The sequence below is a fragment of the Hyla sarda genome, chromosome 3 (assembly GCF_029499605.1).
Source record: "Hyla sarda isolate aHylSar1 chromosome 3, aHylSar1.hap1, whole genome shotgun sequence".
In the NCBI taxonomy this organism is placed as follows: Eukaryota; Metazoa; Chordata; class Amphibia; order Anura; family Hylidae; genus Hyla; species Hyla sarda.
In genome coordinates, this window is record NC_079191.1 from 182,991,104 (window position 1) to 183,009,718 (window position 18,615).

General features: G+C 41.1%; 1 protein-coding gene across 5 annotated transcripts in view; it reads left to right on the forward strand.

The window, feature by feature from the left end:
- The window catches only part of ARHGEF10 (Rho guanine nucleotide exchange factor 10), a 203,456-nt gene that overhangs the window by 23,826 nt on the left and 161,015 nt on the right, over positions 1-18,615 (forward strand). For all 5 annotated transcript variants that reach the window (XM_056565682.1, XM_056565685.1, XM_056565684.1 and 2 more), the window contains exon 2: positions 17,466-17,556. In XM_056565682.1, the coding sequence (XP_056421657.1) occupies positions 17,502-17,556 (55 nt within the window). In that variant the 5' untranslated portion in view covers positions 17,466-17,501. The remainder of the gene's footprint in view (positions 1-17,465; positions 17,557-18,615) is intronic.

The window sequence follows — 18,615 nt, forward strand, 5'->3', positions numbered from 1 at the left end:
TCAGCTGATGACAGGGAGCCTGTCTGCTTCAATGGGTGGAGGGATCGCTTGGTGGGAGAGAGATCAATCTGCAACTAATGTAACAGCTGTAGGCACCCTGATTGAAAACCACAGGTCTTTTGAATGGATGCAGCTCATTTATGTTTCAATGGGTGGGGTGGCTGATGTGTGGGAGGGAGGAAAATGGAATTGTGGGATTTGTAGTAAAAAAAAAGAAAACTGAAACAGGAAATAGCAGTTCACAAAAAGCTAGCCACAGTGTTATGGTAATCTCACAACATAGACATTCAGCCCCAAGACAAGCACAGATCCTTCCTAAGCATGTCAATTACTGTCTGCCAGGTACATACTAAAATCACCCTATGGTGGATAACCCCTTTAATGAAATAATGCCTCAATAAAATATTTTCCAAGGTATGAGGTAAACCTCTGACAGCAGTGGAAATATTTTCCATAAGGTTCCACACCCAGGTCAGGTACATTATTCATCATAAGCTGATGGCTGCGCAAAAAATGGTAATTTGTGAATTCTGAAATAAAGCATTGTAGAATATGTCTTGCACCAAATTTGTGTTCTAGTCCTGTTTTTCACCTCCTTTTGAAAAATGTCTAGAAAAGGGCATGTCTGAAAATCCCCCAAATTATGCCAAAAGTTTGCTAGGTTTGGTGCAACTGTTAGGTTTCAGTAAGTCAGCCAGCAAGAAGAGAAAAATGTATGACACCGCATTCACCTCTCTGATACATTTGATTTAATTTTTAAAGGGAACCTGTCAGGCCTCTTAAAGCTTAACTCCAGTATTTCTCTCCCACCTGTTTTGCAAAGTTCAGCATAGAAAGACACTGCACACGCTGGTTGATACCCTGGCAACCATACGATGCCCAGTGAGTTCCGTACATGAGTTCTCTTTCTAATCGATTGGGCTCGGGCGTGAAGCTTTTTAGGCATCGCATGGCTGCCTTGGCAACCCGACCACCCGGCACGTGCTGCGTCCCTCCATGATGAACTTTGCAGAACTGGTGGCAGAGAAACACAGTTACACTTTCACCCCTATAAGCCCTCTCCAGTTTCTTGTAGCTGTAGTGCACGGTACCCCTAGTTTTTCTCTCACATTCACAAACATCAGCTATATTTGGTATTTGGGCCTGGATGTGAGTCACACCCACACCCTCACCCTCCTCCCCACCACCTGTTTCACCTTAATATGGTGCTGTGGCCCCTGGTCTGCCGCAGATCCCATTCTCCTTCGAGCAGTCCCGGTGTCTTCTGTACTTCCCTCTTCAGAGACAAGCAGCTGGTTTCGTGACCTTCCTGCTCAACTACTGACCAAGACAGGACACCGTTGCGGCCACTGATTGGCGAGGCAGAAAGGTGCTGCAACCGGCTGCTTCGCAGAAACTCACAGAAGACACCGGGACCTCTCGGAGGAGAATGGGATGTGCAGCAGACCAACGGGAGACCGGGACTAGGAAAGCATCAGTTTTTTTTTTTTATGTTTCCCCCGCCCAGCATCATATTACTCGGGTAAATGTTGGGAAATTAAAATACAAGGTGATAATCACTGCATCTAGTGACCTGCACAATCGCAGTATAATCCCAATCCTGGAATGTGCCATCAGTATTTTTAGTTCTTTATCTACTGTAATTTATGGTACTGCATCCATCCGAGTTTTGTTACCTTACAGAGGTGGCATGGTGGTTTTCTGTAGTAGATGTACCAATACCAGTTATAGAAATAATGTTGCAAACATGTTAAGTTCTTCTACAATATTCAAGCAAAACCATTTGGATGGGCGAGGTTCCCTAAGGAAAGGGTGTGTTTTCCACATTACGTCCCTCAGTTGGCTACATGTACACGTGCAAGTTTATAGCTTGTTTAGACAAAAATTTGCATGTATGCAATATTTCCAGCTACTTCATTTAAAATGTTCTTAGGAAAACATTAAATGTTGTAAATGATCTTATGCTCAGTGAAGGTTGAGAATTACACTTGTCTGTAATTTGATTTTCTGTTGGCCACCACAACAGCACGTTCCCCACTTTCCAAGGGTCAGGATACAACGTAGAAGACAAAAAGATCTCCTCCCCTTTTCTTGCTTTAGACTGCAGTCACACACTGCTACTTAATGGGAAACTGCCAATGCCAAGACAAAACTAATTATGTATTTCAAAAGCAACAAAAAATATAAAGACTTATCTGCTGGATCCACTTCTGACTTTGGCTCAAATACTGCAGTGACAGTTTAAAAAAAAAAAAAAAAAAAAACTGCCGTGTGTGATGGCTACCTAAGACATAGGACATCATTATGATGTTTTTAAGTGATATACTCTGTTCTGTTGTGATGGTTAAAGCGCAACTGTCATGACCTTTCAGGGTAATAACCTGCACACAGCCTTTGTACTGTGTGCAGGTGTTGTGTACAGCAATTATTTTTTACCTTATATTTTTTAGGCTTTGGTGACGCTAAAAAGTGCTTTTAATCAAAGCCACTGACGGTCGGATAGGCGTGGTGCGAGGTATGCGATGCCTCGCCGTCGCCACGCCCACTTTGTATCTCAGTGCTGGGACCGCTATGTGATTGACACACAGGTCCCAGCGCATGCGCCTTTCAACCAATGTAATGTGCGCGCCGCTGCGTGTCATCCAGCGAGTGCTCGCTCCCGCCGCTGTCGTCCTCCTCAATGCGCCGGCGCAGGGTTAGGTGCGCTTCCTCTCTGCTCCTAGTATCCTGGACTATACTGAATGCGCGCGCTCGTCTCCACCCGACAGAAGAAAGAAGATAACGGGTACTTACAGTAAAAAAAGGTGCATATATGAATAAAGTGTGTGTTTTTTTTTTTTTTTTTTGATCAATTTGTACATGTACTAAATAAAGAATACATGTTTTCTCCCTCTATTGTAGGTACCGGCCCCTTCATAAACTAATATATATATATATGTGTGTGTGCCTACAGCTGTTGCAAAACTACAAGTGCCAGCATTCCAGGACAACCATCAGCTTTCTGGGCATGCTGGGAGTTGTAGTTTTGCAACAGCTGTAGGGACACACACACACACACACACACATATATATATATATATATATATATATATATATATACACACACACACACACAAATATATATATGTGTGTGCCTACAGCTGTTGCAAAACTACAAGTCCCAGTATTCCCGGACAACCATCGGCTTTCTGGGCATGCTGGGAGTTGTAGTTTTGCAACAGCTGTAGGCACACACACACATATATATATATATATATATATATATATTTGTGTGTGTGTGTGTGTGTGTATATATATTTATATATAATATGTATGTATGTATGTGTGTGCCTACAGCTGTTGCAAAACTACAATTCCCAGCATGCCCAGAAAGGCTATGGTTGTCCAGGCATGCTGGGACTTGTAGTTTAGCAACAGCTGTAGTCACCCTAGTAGATAAACACTGATATATAAATAAATATATATCTATATATATACATATATATGTATGTATGTGTGTGTGTGTGTGTGTGTGTGTGTGTGTGTGTGTGTGTGTATATATATATATATATATATATATATATATATATATATATATATATATATGTGTATATTTATTTATTTATATATCAGTGTTTTTATACCAGGGTGCCTACAGCTATTTCAAAACTACAACTCCCAGTATGCCCAGAAAGCTGATGGTTGTCCAGGCATGCTGGGACTTTTAGTTTTGCTGTAGGCACCCTGGTATAAAAACAAACACACACATATATATATATATATATATATATATATATATATATATATATAATATATTATGTATGTATGTGTGTGCCTACAGCTGTTGCAAAACTACAACTCCCAGCATGCCCAGAAAGGCTATGGTTGTCCAGGCATGCTGGCTCTTGTAGTTTTGCAACAACTGTAGGCACCCTGGTAGATAAACACAAATAAATAAATATATATTAGTTTACGAAGGGGCCGGTACCTACAATAGAGGGAGAAAACATGTATTCTTTATTTAGTACATGTACAAATTGATAAAAAAAAAAAAAACACTTTAATCATATATGCACCTTTTTTTTTTTTACTGTAAGTACCCGTTATCTTCTTTCTTCTGTCGGGTGGAGACGAGCGCGCGCATTCAGTATAGTCCAGGATACTAGGAGCAGAGAGGAAGCGCGCTCTCTGCACCTAGCCCTACGCAGGCGCATTGAGGAGGACGACGGCGGCGGGAGCGAGCGCTCGCTGGAGGAGCGAGCACTCGTTGGATGACACGCAGCGGCGCGCACATTACATTGGTTGAAAGGCGCATGCGCTGGGACCTGTGTGTCAATCACATAGCGGTCCCAGCACTGAGATACAAAGTGGGCGTGGCAGCGGCGGGGCATCGCGTACCTCGCACCACGCCTATCCGACCGTCAGTGGCTTTGATTAAAAGCACTTTTTAGCGTCACCAAAGCCTAAAAAATATAAGGTAAAAAATAATTGCTGTACACAACACCTGCACACAGTACAAAGGCTGTGTGCAGGTTATTACCCTAGAATTTCATGACAGTTGCGCTTTAACGGGAAATCAAATTCATCATATTATCCTAATGCCTCCACAATGGCAATGACAAGCAGATTAAAGGGGTTTTCCAGGAATTAATTTTATTTGACTATGCTACAGGGGCTGTAAAGTTAGTGTAGTTCATAATATAGTGTCTGTACCTGTGTTTTATGGATGGTCTTGCAAATCTTATGTGATCTTTGCTCCGATGTTTATTATAACAGCATACAAAATGAGTGTTGTCTTAGGTTTTTTCAGGTTGCATTGTGGCCTGAGACATTACATCACTAGTCAGGAGTTGAAGGGGAGCCTGTCTGCTATAACGGGGGGAGCGACTGCTGAGTGTAAGAGAGAAGATTCTCCACATGGCTGCAGGGAATTGTAGCTCAGGTGTGCTTCAGAGAGTGGTTTGACTGATGTGTTGGAGAGAGAAAAGTGACCTCACACTTACAAACAAGGGATCCTGGGACTTGTAGACTTGGAAATAGGGAACTCCAACAGGAAATGGCCATTTCACATAAAGAAGCAGTGTTATTGTGGACTTACAACATTTTAGCCCCAAGACAAGCACAGATCCTTCCAAAGCATGTCCATTACTGTCTGGCAGGTAAGTACTAAAGTCACCTTATGGTCGATAACCCCTTTAACAGAGAAAACCGATTAGAGTGGGCCATTTAGGACCTTTAGGAGCCAAGCAAGAGGATGGGATGGTCATCTTGATCAATAGAGCAAAAAAGATTTTACTTACACCTCATCCTATTTATTTTTCCTAAAATTGTAATAGCTGGCACTTATATTTTCTGAAATAAGGACACTTCTACGCACCTCCATATTTTTTAAATCTGCTTTTTTTTTTTTGTCAGAAGAACAAAATTGACAAATGGAAGGGGAGGAGGAGATGTGCAGGCTGTAGCTCAGAACTACAGGGTGGGCCATTTATATGGATACACCTTAATAAAATGGGATTGGTAGGTGATATTAACTTCCTGTTTATGGCACATTAGTTTATGTGAGGGGGGAAACTTTTCATGATGGCTTGTGACCATGGCGGCCATTTTGAAGTCGGCCATTTTGAATCCAACTTTTGTTTTTTCAATAGGAAGAGGGTCATGTGACACATCAAACTTATTGGGAATTTCACAAGAAAAACAGTGATGTGCTTGGTTTTAACGTAACTTTATTCTTTCATGAGTTATTTACAAGTTTCTGACCACTTATAAAATGTGTTCAATGTGCTGCCCATTGTGTTGGATTGTCAATGCAACCCTCTTCTCCCACTCTTCACACACTGATAGCAACACCGCAGGAGAAATGCTAGAACAGGCTTCCAGTGTCTGTAGTCACAGAACTACCCCATATGTGGGTGTAAAATGCTCTGCGGGTGCACAAGGAGTGATAGCGCACTATGTACATTTGAGGCCTAAATTGGTTATTTGCATAGGGGTGGCTGATTTTACAGTGGATCTGATATAAACGCAAAATAATAAATACCCACATGTGACCCCATTTTGGAAACTACACCCTCACGGAATGTAACAAGGGGTATAGTGAGCCTTAACACCCCACAGGTGTTTGACGACTTTTCATTAAAGTTGGATGTGAAAATTAAAAAAATTAAATAAAATGCTGGTGTAACCCTAAATTTTTCATTTTCACAAGGGAGAATATGAAAAAAGCTCCCCAAAATTTGTAACCCCATTTTTTCATTTGCTCAGCCCACTGTTCCAATTATCTGCAAACGCCAATGGGGTGTAAATGCTCACTGAAGCACTTGTTAAATTCTGTTAGGGGTGTAGTTTCCAAAATGGGGTCATATGTGGGGGGGGGGGGGTCCACTGTTGTGGCACCACGGGGGGCTTTGTAAACCCATTTCTTCTATTCCAATCAAATTATCTCTCCAAAAGCTCAATGGCTTTCCTTCTCTTCTGAGCATTGTAGTTCGCCCGCAGAGCACTTTACATTAACTTGTGGGGTATTTCCAGAAATGGGGTTACAAATTTTGGGAGGCTTTTTCACCTATTACCCCTTGTGAAAATGAAAAATTTGGGGTAACACCAGAATTTTAGTGAAAAAAATCTAATTTTTCATTTTCATGTCCAACTTTAGCGGAAATTTGTCAAACACCTGTGGGGTGTTAAGGCTCACTGTAGCCCTTGTTACATTCCTTGAGGGGTGTAGTTTCCAAAATAGTATGGCATGTGTTTGTTTTTGCTGTTCTGGCACCATAGGTGCTTCCTAAATGCGACATGCCCCCCAAAAACCATTTCAGCAAAATTTGCTTTCTAAAAGCCAAATGTGCACTTTACATCAACATATGGGGTATTTCCATACTCAGAAGAGATGGGGTTACAAATTTTGGGGGGGCATTTTCTACTATTATTCCTTGTAAAAATGTAAAATTTTTTTGGGGAAAAAAACAGCATTTTTGTGAAAAAACAAATAAAAAAATAATAATTTACACATCCAACTTTAACGAAAAGTCGTCAAACACCTGTGGGGTGTTAAGGCTCACTGTACCTCTTGTTACGTTCCTTGAGGGGTGTAGTTTCCAATATAGTATGCCACGTGTTTGTTTGTTTTTTTGCTGTTCTGGCACCATAGGGACTTCTTAAATGTGACATGCCCCCCCAAAAACCATTTCAGAAAAACTCGCTCTCCAAAATTCCACCGTCGCTCCTTCCCTTCTTAGCCCTCTAGTGCACCCACAGAGCACTTGACATACACATATGAGGTATTTCCTTACTTGAGAGAAATTGAGTTACAAATTTTAAGAAGATTTCTCTCCTTTTACCCCTTGTAAAAAATCAAAAACTTGGTCTACAAGAACATGCGAGTGTAAAAAATGAAGATTTTGAATTTTCTCCTTCAATTTGCTGCTATTCCTGTGAAACGCCTAAAGGGTTAACAAACTTTTTGAATGTAATTTTGAATACTTTGAGGGGTGCAGTTTTTATATTGGGGTCATTTATGGGGTATTTCTAAAATGAAGGCCTTTCAAATCCACTTCAAACCTGAACTGGTCCCTGAAAAATTTCGATTTTGAAAATTTTGTGAAAAATTGGATATTTGCTGCTGAAATTTTAAGCCCCCTGATGTCTTACAGAAGTAAAACCATGTCAATTTTATGATTCAAACATAAAATATACATATTGTATATGTGAATCAATATATAATTTATTTGGGATATCCATTTTCCTTTTTATAAGCAAAGAGCTTCAAAGTAAAAAAAAAAAAAATGCAACATTTTCAATTTTTTTTAATCAAATTTTGGAATTTTGTACCAAGAAATGATGCAAGCATCGATGAAATTTTACCACTAACATAAAGGAGAATATGTCACGAAAAAAACAATCACGGAATGAGAATGAAAAGTAAAAGCATTCCAGAGTTATTAATGCTTAAAGTGACAGTGGTCAGATGTGCAAAAAAGCCCGGGTCCTTAAGGTGAAAATGTCCTGGGTCCTTAAAGGGGTATTCCGCACCTGGCATCTTATGCCCTATCCAAAGGATAGGGGATAAGATGTTAGATCGCCGCGGTCCCGCTGCTGGGGACCCCGGCATCATTACTGCACAGAGCGAGTTCGCTCTGTGCGTAATGACGGGCGATACAGGGGCCGGAGCAGTGTGACGTCATGGCTCCGCCCCTCATGACATCACGGGCCATCCCCTTAATGCAAGTCCATGGCAGGGGGCGTGACGTCACAAGGGGCGGAGCCGTGACTTAACGATGCTCCGGCCCCTGTATTGCCCGTCATTACGTGCAGAGCGATCTCGCTCTGCGCAGTAATGATAGCGGGGTGCTGCAGCAGCGATCCCCGGGGTCCCCAGCAGCGGGACCCCGGCGATCTGACATCTTATCCCCTATCATTTGGATAGGGGATAAAATGTCTAGGGGCGGAATACCCCTTTAAGGGGTTAATCTCTATGGGAGAGCTGGAGATATACGAGCCTTGTGTCTCCGGCTCTCCCATAAAGATGCATGGAGGGAGCTTGTTGGCCACTTTTTCTTGCCACGGTCGACACAGCTTCATTCATGGGGAGAGCCAGAGTGCCAGGCAGGACAGTGCGGAGGGTCCCAGCGGTTGGACTCCCTGCAATCTGACACTTATCCTGTGGAGAGGGGATAAGTTTTTTTTTTTTTTTTTTTTAATACTGGACTACTCCTTTTAAGCCAAGTGCTGCAGCCATTTTATTGTTTCTTAACCTCCATCCTTGCATGCCCCAAACCTCCATCCTTGCATGCCCCATACTGTAAGTTGTGGCGGTGCAAGGAACTACAAAGTTTCCCCATTCATGTGACTAGGTCAACACTCTCATCATGCCCCCTCCCATAGACTTACATTTAGGGGACAGGGCCTGATGTCACAAGGAGGAGGAGTCGTGATGTCACCAAACTCCGGCCCCGTAGTCGTGACCCTTCAGACACAGAGGGAACATCTGTCTGTGCAGCTGCCAGAGGTGGGTTTCTGCATGAGAGAGTGCGGTGGTCCCCAGCGATCAGACATCTTATCCCCTATCCAAAGGAAGATGTCTTAGGGCCGGAGTACCCCTTTAAATTGGTTCTCCAGTTCTCCAGCTTTCTATTTCCTATTTATTAGGTCCTCCTGAGTTCTTCAGTTTTAGAAGTTTTCTATCTTAAATCATTTGAAGACACCTCATCTTTTTGTAGGTCCCGGCCATTCTGTAGAAATTATTTAATCCACATTTTTTCTCTAGAAGTCTTAGTGTTTTGTGTGAATTGATCACTTTATTTTTACATTTTGGGAACATCCAAAAGTTAGTAACACTATGTAAATAAACTTGTAGCTGAGAAGAACCTTAGGTCAAAGTCTAACCCAACAACTATTGTTTATGATCAGTTAGTATGTCCCCCCCCCCCCCCCCCCACACACACACACTTTCCCCCCCATGTCTGTTTTGTATTTATGTGCTTAAAATAGAGAACCATGCAATGTCATTTATTCATATATAGCTCTAAAATGGCAACATAGTTTTGTAAAGTAGCAAATTATGTTTTCTCTCCCTTGTTTCATTTGTCTCCTACAGAGGAATGGTCATTCCCTAATAATAAAAATTCTGACTGTACCATATTTTCTAATTTTAGCTTAGATTACTGTCATCTGAACCTGCGGGTTTTGGGAAGACCATGCCACTGTGTATAGTGTAAAGAATAATGAAGAAAGAAGAAACTTTTTTGCAGGCGCTGTTCCTGACTCCAGAAGTATCAAACAGGATGCTGAAGTATGGTTAAAGTGCTATATAGCACTATGTTTATTAAAGTACATAAAACCAATGACGCGTTTCAGAGGGACAGTCCTCCTTCCTCAGATTGGCATTGCTAATCTGAGGAAGGAGGACTGTCCCTCTGAAACGTGTCATTGGTTTTATGTACTTTAATAAACATAGTGCTATATAGCACTTTAACCATACTTCAGCATCCTGTTTGATACTTCTGGAGTCAGGAACAGCGCCTGCAAAAAATTTTCTTTTTTCTTCATTATTCTTCATGCTACATTCCGTCCCATTCCTACCTTTGGCCCAGCAGTTCATTTCCAGAGGATCATTGATACCCCACTGGGGTCATGTGCGCAATATCTCCCTAATCAGGTGAGCGGCCATCTTGAAGAGCCGACTTTGTCCCCTCCCTTGTGGGACATCGGAACCCTGGGTAATACACGAGACGCTGTCCTCCCCTTTTTATTGTTTCTCTTATTAGGTTTTACTGTGTATAGTGGTCTACCAAGTGTCCCCTCTTCCCTTCACAAGTGATGTTTGGGAGACCAGTATTGGGCAGGTGGGATTCAACATGCCCAATCCTTTTATTTTCATATGAGAAAACCTGACGTGGATTCTGTCAGACGCTTACCCCCCCCCCCCCTCCCCATCTATAACTCAGGCACACTTTTGATGAGCCAAATGTGCACTTGTATGAGGAAGTGAGCAGGGATAGCTGTTAGACTGTGGCCAGTTTAGGAGTAAAGGTAGCCATACACAATACATAGAATAGGTTGTTGCTTGAACAGCTGTTGAATGAACAATCAATGAACCAGATATTTTACAGACACCGCCATACATATATGGGCTGATACAGATGTTCAAACTGGCCGCTCATGATCAATAACACAGGGCAATAGATCTTTCATGTCTTGATCTATCATTTGGCTTGAAATCTGCCATTTCTGTCAAATCTAATGTGGGTCGATATAAGATTGTTCTCTTGCCAGCTATCAGCGTTCTTGTGTATCTCAAGTTTAAAGACTGTCCTCTCTTGTTCACAAATTCCATTGAGCACAGGGTTAGGACTTTGGAAGTGACATACAGTCATTGCCGTAAATGTTGGAACCCCTGAAATTTTAGTAGAAAATGAAGTGTTTCTCACAGAAAAGGATTGCAGTAACACATGTTTTGCTATACACATGTTTATTCCCTTTGTGTGTATTAGAAGTAAACAAAAAAGGGAGGGAAAAAAGCTAATTGGACATAATGTCACACCAAACTCCAAAAATGGTCTGGACAGAATTATTTCAATTATTCCACAAACTCAAAATTGTGGAAAAATAAGATTGTTTCAAGCATGTGATGCTCCTTTAAAGTCACCTGGGGCAAGAAACAGGTGTGTGCAATGTAAAAAAAAAAAAAATCACACCTGAAAGCAGATACAAAGGAGAGAAGTTCACTTAGTCTTTGCATTGTATGTCTGTGTGTGCCAACAGAAAGAGGAGAAGAGAACTGTCTGAGGACTTGAGAACCAAAATTGTGGAAAAATATCAACAATCTCAAGGTTACAAGTCCATCTCCAGAGATCTAGATTTGCCTTTGTCCACAGTGCGCAACATTATCAAGAAGTTTGCAACCCATGACACTGTAGCTAATCTCCCTGGGAGTAGACGGAAGAGAAAAATTGATGAAGGTGTCAACGCAGGATAGTCCACATGGTGGATAAGCAGCCCCAAACAAGTTCCAAAGATATTCAAGCTTTCCTGCAGGCTCAGCGAGCATCAGTGTCAGCGCGCGCTATCTGTCAACATTTAAATTAAATGAAACGCTATGGCAGGAGACCCAGGAGAACCCAACTGCTGACACAGAGACATAAAAAAGCAAGACTACATTTTGCCAAAATGAACTTGAGTAAGCCGAAATCCTTCTGGGAAAACGTCTTGTGGACAGATGAGACCAAGATGGAGCTTTTGGGTAAAGCACATCATTCTACTGTTTACTGAAAATGGAATGAGGCCTACAAAGAAAAGAACACAGTACCTACAGTGAAATATGGTGGAGGTTCAATGATTTTTGAGGTTGATTTGCTGCCTCTGGCACTGGGTGCCTTGAATGTGTGCAAGGCATCATGAAATCTGAGGATTACTAATGGATTTTGGGTCGCACTGTACAGCCCAGTGTCGGAAAGCTGGGATTGCGTCCGAGATCTTGGGTCTTCCAGCAGGACAATGACCCCAAACATACATCAAAAAGCACCCAGAAATGGATGGCAACAAAGCGCTGGAGAGTTCTGAAGTGGCCAGCAATGAGTCCAGATCTAAATCCCATTGAACACCTGTGGAGAAATCTTAAAATTGCTGTTGGGAAAGGGCGCCCTTCCAATAAGAGAGACCTGGAGCAGTTTGCAAAGGAAGAGTGGTCCAACATTCCGGCTGAGAGGTGTAAGAAGCTTATTGATGGTTATAGGAAGCGACTGATTTCAGTTCTTTTTTCCAAAGGGGGTGCAACAAATATTAAGGTAAGGGTGCCAATAATTTTGTCCAGACCATTTTTGGAGTTTGGTGCCAGAGTCCAGAGTAGGAGAAAATCCCCATAGCAAGCATATGCTGCTTTGGTCAGTTCCTAAAATGGACAGAGATGTCAGCAGAGAGCACTGTGCTCATGATTCAGCAAAGAGCACTGTGTTCCAAAAAGAAAATAATTTCCTCTGTAGTATTCAGCAGCTAATAAGTACTGGAATGATTAAGGTTTTTTAATAGAAGTAATTTACAAATCAGTTTAACTTTCTGGCACCAGTTGATAAAAAAATATATATATATATATATATATATATATATATATATATATATATATATATATATATAAAAAAATGTTTTCTTGCTATTTAAACTGTGGAAGGAGATGCCAAAATCACAAGTAGAGAGCAAACTCCTGTATTCCTTTTTATGCCTTTGATTGAATCCAGCGTCACAATAGCTGCATCACTGTCCACTGAGCCACAATTCAATCCTCTATGATGATTTACTGTTGTGGTGATGAGATGACATGATCTCTGCTTTGTTTTGTGCAGTTGTTTATGTTGTTTATGTGTAGTTTTCATTCCTCAGATGATGTTGTTGGTCTTCATTAGCCTACAGGACATAGCCCCCAGGCCTCGACAGATCTTCTTAACACTAAGATTCCACTTCATAATTGGTGCTATAAACTAGGTGGTAGTTTATTATTATTATTATTTTTTATGGTATAGAAGATCCAGATACTCTCTTTAGCGGGGGGAACACTCCTTTCTCCACCATCTGTTTAGCACATTCCCTGCCTTTTCCAGTACTCTTTTTTTTCTCTATGGGAATATAGTAGTATGTAATTTTGGGAAACATCTGTTTTGTAAGTTTGTTCCATAGTTATGGACGTATAAGGACAGAAATACTGTAGAAGATGAACTTTAAAAGGTTTATAAAACGTGCTTAGACTTGTGTCTTCTGCAGTAAAATGATCTGTGGGTAGGGTTTCCTTGTTGGCATCTCAGTTGTTTTATTTCTGACTGATTTGTGGGCATCTTATAAAACAATGATAAGAGGCACAGTCATACTTGTATAGTCTTTCTTTCATGTCTAGTTATAGTCTGCTCCAGCACTGCCATTGTTTAACCCTTTAAGGACTCAGGATTTTTCAGTTTTTGCACTTTTGTTTTTTCCTCCTTAAAAATCATAACCCTTTCAATTTTCCACCTAAAAATCCATATTATGGCCCTTTTTTTGCGTCGCCAATTCTACTTTGCAGTGACATTAGTCATTTTACCCAAAAATGCACGGCGAAACGGAAAAAAAAAATCAATGTGCGACAAAATTGAAGAAAAAACACCATTTTGTAAATTTTGGGGGCTTCCGTTTCTAGGCAGTGCATATTTCGGTAAAAATTACACCTTATCATTATTCTGTAGGTCCATACGGTTAAAATGATACTCTACTTATATAGGTTTGATTTTGTTGCACTTCTGGAAAAAATCATAACTACATGCAGGAAAATTTATACGTTTAAAAATGTCATATTCTGACCCCTATAACTTTTTTTATTTTTGCACGTACAGGGCGGTATGAGGGCTCATTTTTTGCGCCGTGATCTGAAGTTTTTATCGGTATCCTTTTTGTTTTGATTGGACTTTTTGATCACTTTTTATTCATTTTTTAATGGTATAAAAAGTGACCAAAAATGCGCTTTTTTTGACTGGAATTTTTTTGCGCGTACGCCATTGACCGTGCGGTTTAATTAATTATATATTTTTATAGTTCGGACATTTACGCATGCGGCGATACCACATATGTTTGTTTATTTATTTTTTTCACACTGTTTTATTTTTTTTATGGGAAAAGGGGGGTGATTCAAACTTTTATTAGGGAAGGGGTTAAATGACCTTTATTAACACTTTTTTTTACATTTTTTTTGCAGTGTTATAGGGACCTATAACACTGCACACACTGATCTCCTATGCTGATCACTGGCATGTATTAACACGCCTGTGATCAGTGTTATTGGCGCTTGACTGCTCCTGCCTGGATCTCAGGCACGGAGCAGTCATTCGCCGATCGGACACCGAGGAGGCAGGTAAGGGCCCTCCCGATGTCCTGTAAGCTGTTCGGGACGCCGCGATTTGATCGCCGCGGTCCCGAACAGCCCGACTGAGCAGCCGGGTCACTTTCACTTTCGAAGCGGCGGTCAGCTTTGACTGCCGCTTCTAAAGGGTTAATACCGCACATTGCCGCGATCGGCGATGTGTGGTATTAGCCGCGGGTCCCGGCCGTTGATGAGTCCCGGCCGGGACCGACGCGATATGATACGGGATCGTGGCGCGATCCCGCTTCATATCGCGGGAGCCGGCGCAGGACGTAAATATACGTCCTGCGTCGTTAAAGGGGTACTCCGGTGGAAAACTTTTTTTTTTTTTTAAATCAACTGGTGCCAGAAAGTTAAACAGATTTATAAATTACTTCTATGAAAAAATCTTAATCCTTCCAGTACTTATGAGCTGCTGAATACTACAGAGAAAATTATTTTCTTTTTGGAACACAGCGCTCTCTGCTGACATCATGAGCACAGTGCTCTCTGCTGACATCTCTGTCCATTTTAAGAACTCTCCAGAGTAGGAGAAAATCCCCATAGAAAACATATGCTGCTCTGGACAGTTCCTAAAATGGACAGAGATGTCAGCAGAGAGCACTTTGGCCATGATGTCAGCAGAGAACTCTGTGTTCCAAAAAAGAAAAGAATTTCCTCTGTAGTATTCAGCAGCTAATAAGTACTGGAAGGATTAAGATTTTTTATTAGAAGTAATTTACAAATCTGTTTTAACTTTCTGGCACCAGTTGGTTTAAAAAAAAATAAAAATAAATACGTTTTCCACCGGAGTACCCCTTTAAGAACATCTTTGAAGCAGGTGATAAAAATTACAAAGCAGTATAGTTTACGTTAAATTCCTGAAAACTTCGTTTTGGTTGTCTCCTGCAATTAAAGGGCTACCCCTGTCTAATAGTATAACTAGGATATACTATATACCAGTGGCCTCCAACCTGCGGACCTCCAGATGTTGCAAAACTACAACTCCCAGCATGCCCGGACAGCCAAAGGCTGCTGACATCTCTGTCCATTTTAAGAACTGTCCAAAGTAGGAGAAAATCCCCATAGAAAACATATGCTTCTCTTGACAGTTCCTAAAATGGACAGAGATGTCAGCAGAGAGCACTGTGCTTTTGATGTCAGCAGAGAGCACTGTGTTCCAAAAAGAAAATAATTTCCTCTGTAGTCTGTAGTGTTCAGTAGCTAATAAGTACTGGAAGGATTAAGATTTTTTTAAATAGAAATAATTTTCAAATCTGTTTTAGGGATCGACCGATATCGGTCGCGGTGCGGGGGCCGGGGCATTATCGGCTTATCGGCAAGGTAATTGCCGATACCGATAATGCCCAAAATCGTGATTATCGGCCGATAATATCGGCCATACCGATAATCGGTCGATCCCTAATCTGTTTAACTTTCTGGCACCAGTTGATTTAAAAAAAAAAAAAAAAGTTTTCCACCTTTAAAGGGGTACTCTGCCCCTAGACATCTTATCCCCTATCCAAAGGATAGGGTATAAGATGTTTAGGGGCAGAGTACCCCTTTAAAGGCACAAAAACAGCTGTTCTTGACATGGTGCAACGGCAGTGTAAAATGGGCCGAACACAGCAACCTACAACTCCATGTAGATGTTGCAACAGTACTAACCCCCAAGCCACTGTGATGCTGTTGGGAACACTGGGGGTGCCTTTTGTCCTTTAACCCCTTAAGGGCCAAGCCCATTTTAACCTTAAGGACCAGACCAATTATTTTTGTGTTTTTGTTTGTTCCTCCTCGCCTTCTAAAATCCATAACTCTTTTTTATATGTCCATCTACAGACCCATATAAGGGCTTGTCTTTTGTGTGACCAATTGTACTTTGTAATGAAACCTCTCATTTTACCATAAAATGTACGGTGGACCGAAAAAAATTTTAGGGACGAAATTTAAATGAAAACCTCAATTTTGCTGATTTTGGAGGGTTTTGTTTTCTCACTGTACAATTTACAGTAAAAATGACATGTGTTCTTTATTCTGTGGGTCAATACGATTAAAATGATCCCCATGGCTGGATACTTTTATATTTTTTCACCGCTTACAAAAAATCTAAAACTTTTTGTGCAAAATCAGTAATCTAAAATCTCCCTATTTTGACCACCTGTAACTTTTTCCGTATATTGGGCGATATGTGGGCTTATTTTTTGCGCCATCATTTGTACTTTTTATCGATACCACATTTGCATATATAAAACTTTTTGATAATTTTTTATACATTTTTTTGGGAATAAAATGTGACTAAAAAGCAGCATTTTGGGATTTTTATTTTTTTAAGTTTACGTGGTTCACTGATAGTTTGGACATTTACGCATGCGGCGATACCAAATATGTTTTAAAATGATTTATGCTTTTTGGGGGTAAAATGGGAAAAACTGACAATTTTCTTTTTTATTTGGCGGGGGGGGGGGGGGGGCGATTTTTTTCACTGCTAGCAGCCAGTACTTGCCGTGTATGATGCGAGCACCAGTGTGTGATCTTTTAAATAGCAGCATTTGGATCAGAATAACCAGACAAATACTTAAGTTCAATGTAAAAATAAACATCCCGAGTGGAGCATTAGTGGCATCCCGGCTGGGAGCTCTGTATCCAAATGGGAATAGGTGTCATACCCAACCCACAACCGATCCAGTGTCTGTGTTTTTAATGCACATCATATTTTTGTTTTCTCACAAGTTTGATTAATAATCTTTTAAAAGCAGAACAATAAAGAGGAATTTTAATGATTATAGGGTTCCCTAGTTTGGGAAATTAGTCCCATGAGGGCTTAAGCCTGAATGGGAAATTGCGAATTTATATAGTATCCTGGGGATATCCCTTATGGGTAACTCGGATTTGACTCACTTAATCCCTGACATTATTACTGTGTTTCTTTATTACTTTGACATAGTTACGCCCAGCACTTTAGTAGGGTAGGGGTCATTGGCTATCCTAATAAAGAGCTGGCTACCCCAAAAGGCAGGGACATAGATTTGGACGAGCTTAGGGACACACTTATCCCTGCCCAATGTGACACAATTATTGCTGTATTAGATTTCTAATTATTGCTTTTTGTATTATGTGTCAATTCCAGGATGGCATTTTATGCTGAAAATATAAGACTGGGAGGATGGGAAGTCTAGAAAATACAGATATAGAGGAGTTCCCTCCCCCTCCACCCGAAGGTAAAACAAGATACAAAGTTTACATCCAATATAAGTTAAGGCAAAAGCTTTTTAATGGTCTACACAATGCTTCTTTAATTTATGTTAAACTTTACAACATATTTATTTATCCACAATAACCTGCAAGAGTTAAAAAAGGTTTATGTCCTAAGCTAATCACAAACTATGAGGGAGATTTATCAAAACTTGTGCAGAGGAAAAAGTGCCCAGTTGCCCATAGCAACCAATAGGATCGCTTCATTCATTTTTCAGAGGTCTCTTTAAAAATGAGAGAAGCGATCTGATTGGTTGCTTTGGGCAACTCAGCAACTTTTCTCTGCACAGGTTTTGATAAATCTCCCCCCCTATTTTCTTGAAAATAAGACTTTTAAACCACAAAATATAGCTAGGTTTACACTGCTGCTGTGCTCTGACCCGTTCAGGGTCTGTTCAATTTTAGAATTTTTGTTGTTGCCCCAAATGGACCCTGAACGGATTGGAGCACGACAGACACCAAAGGGTCCTATTGGCTTTAAAGGGGTACTCCCTAAGACTTCTTATCCCCTATTCAAAGGATAGGGGATAAGATGTCTGATCGCGGTTTTCCCGCCGCTAGGGACCCCCGCTATCTCGCAAGCAGCACCCACCTCTGGGAGCTGCACGCAGCGCTGCAGCCTTGGGCCATCACGCCCCCCCCCCCCCATAGACTTGCATTGCGGGGGCGGGGCGTGGCATCACACGGGGGCGGAGTTGTGACATCACTATACTCCGGCCCCGTAGTTGTGACCCAGTAATCAGACAACTTATCCCCTATCCTTTGTATAGGGGATAAGATGTCTTAGGGTCAGAGTACTCCTTTAAATGGGGCCCTTTGGGTTTCCATCTGGGTCTAATGTTTTACAGTTGTTGAGTGGGAAAAAAATGTCATGCTGCTCAACTTCCATAATTTTAACGAACCTACGTTAGAAAGTTATGTAACGTTGTGTGTATATATATATATATATATATATATACCGTATATACCGTATATACTCGAGTATAAGCCGACCCGAGTATAAGCCGAGACCCCTAATTTCAACC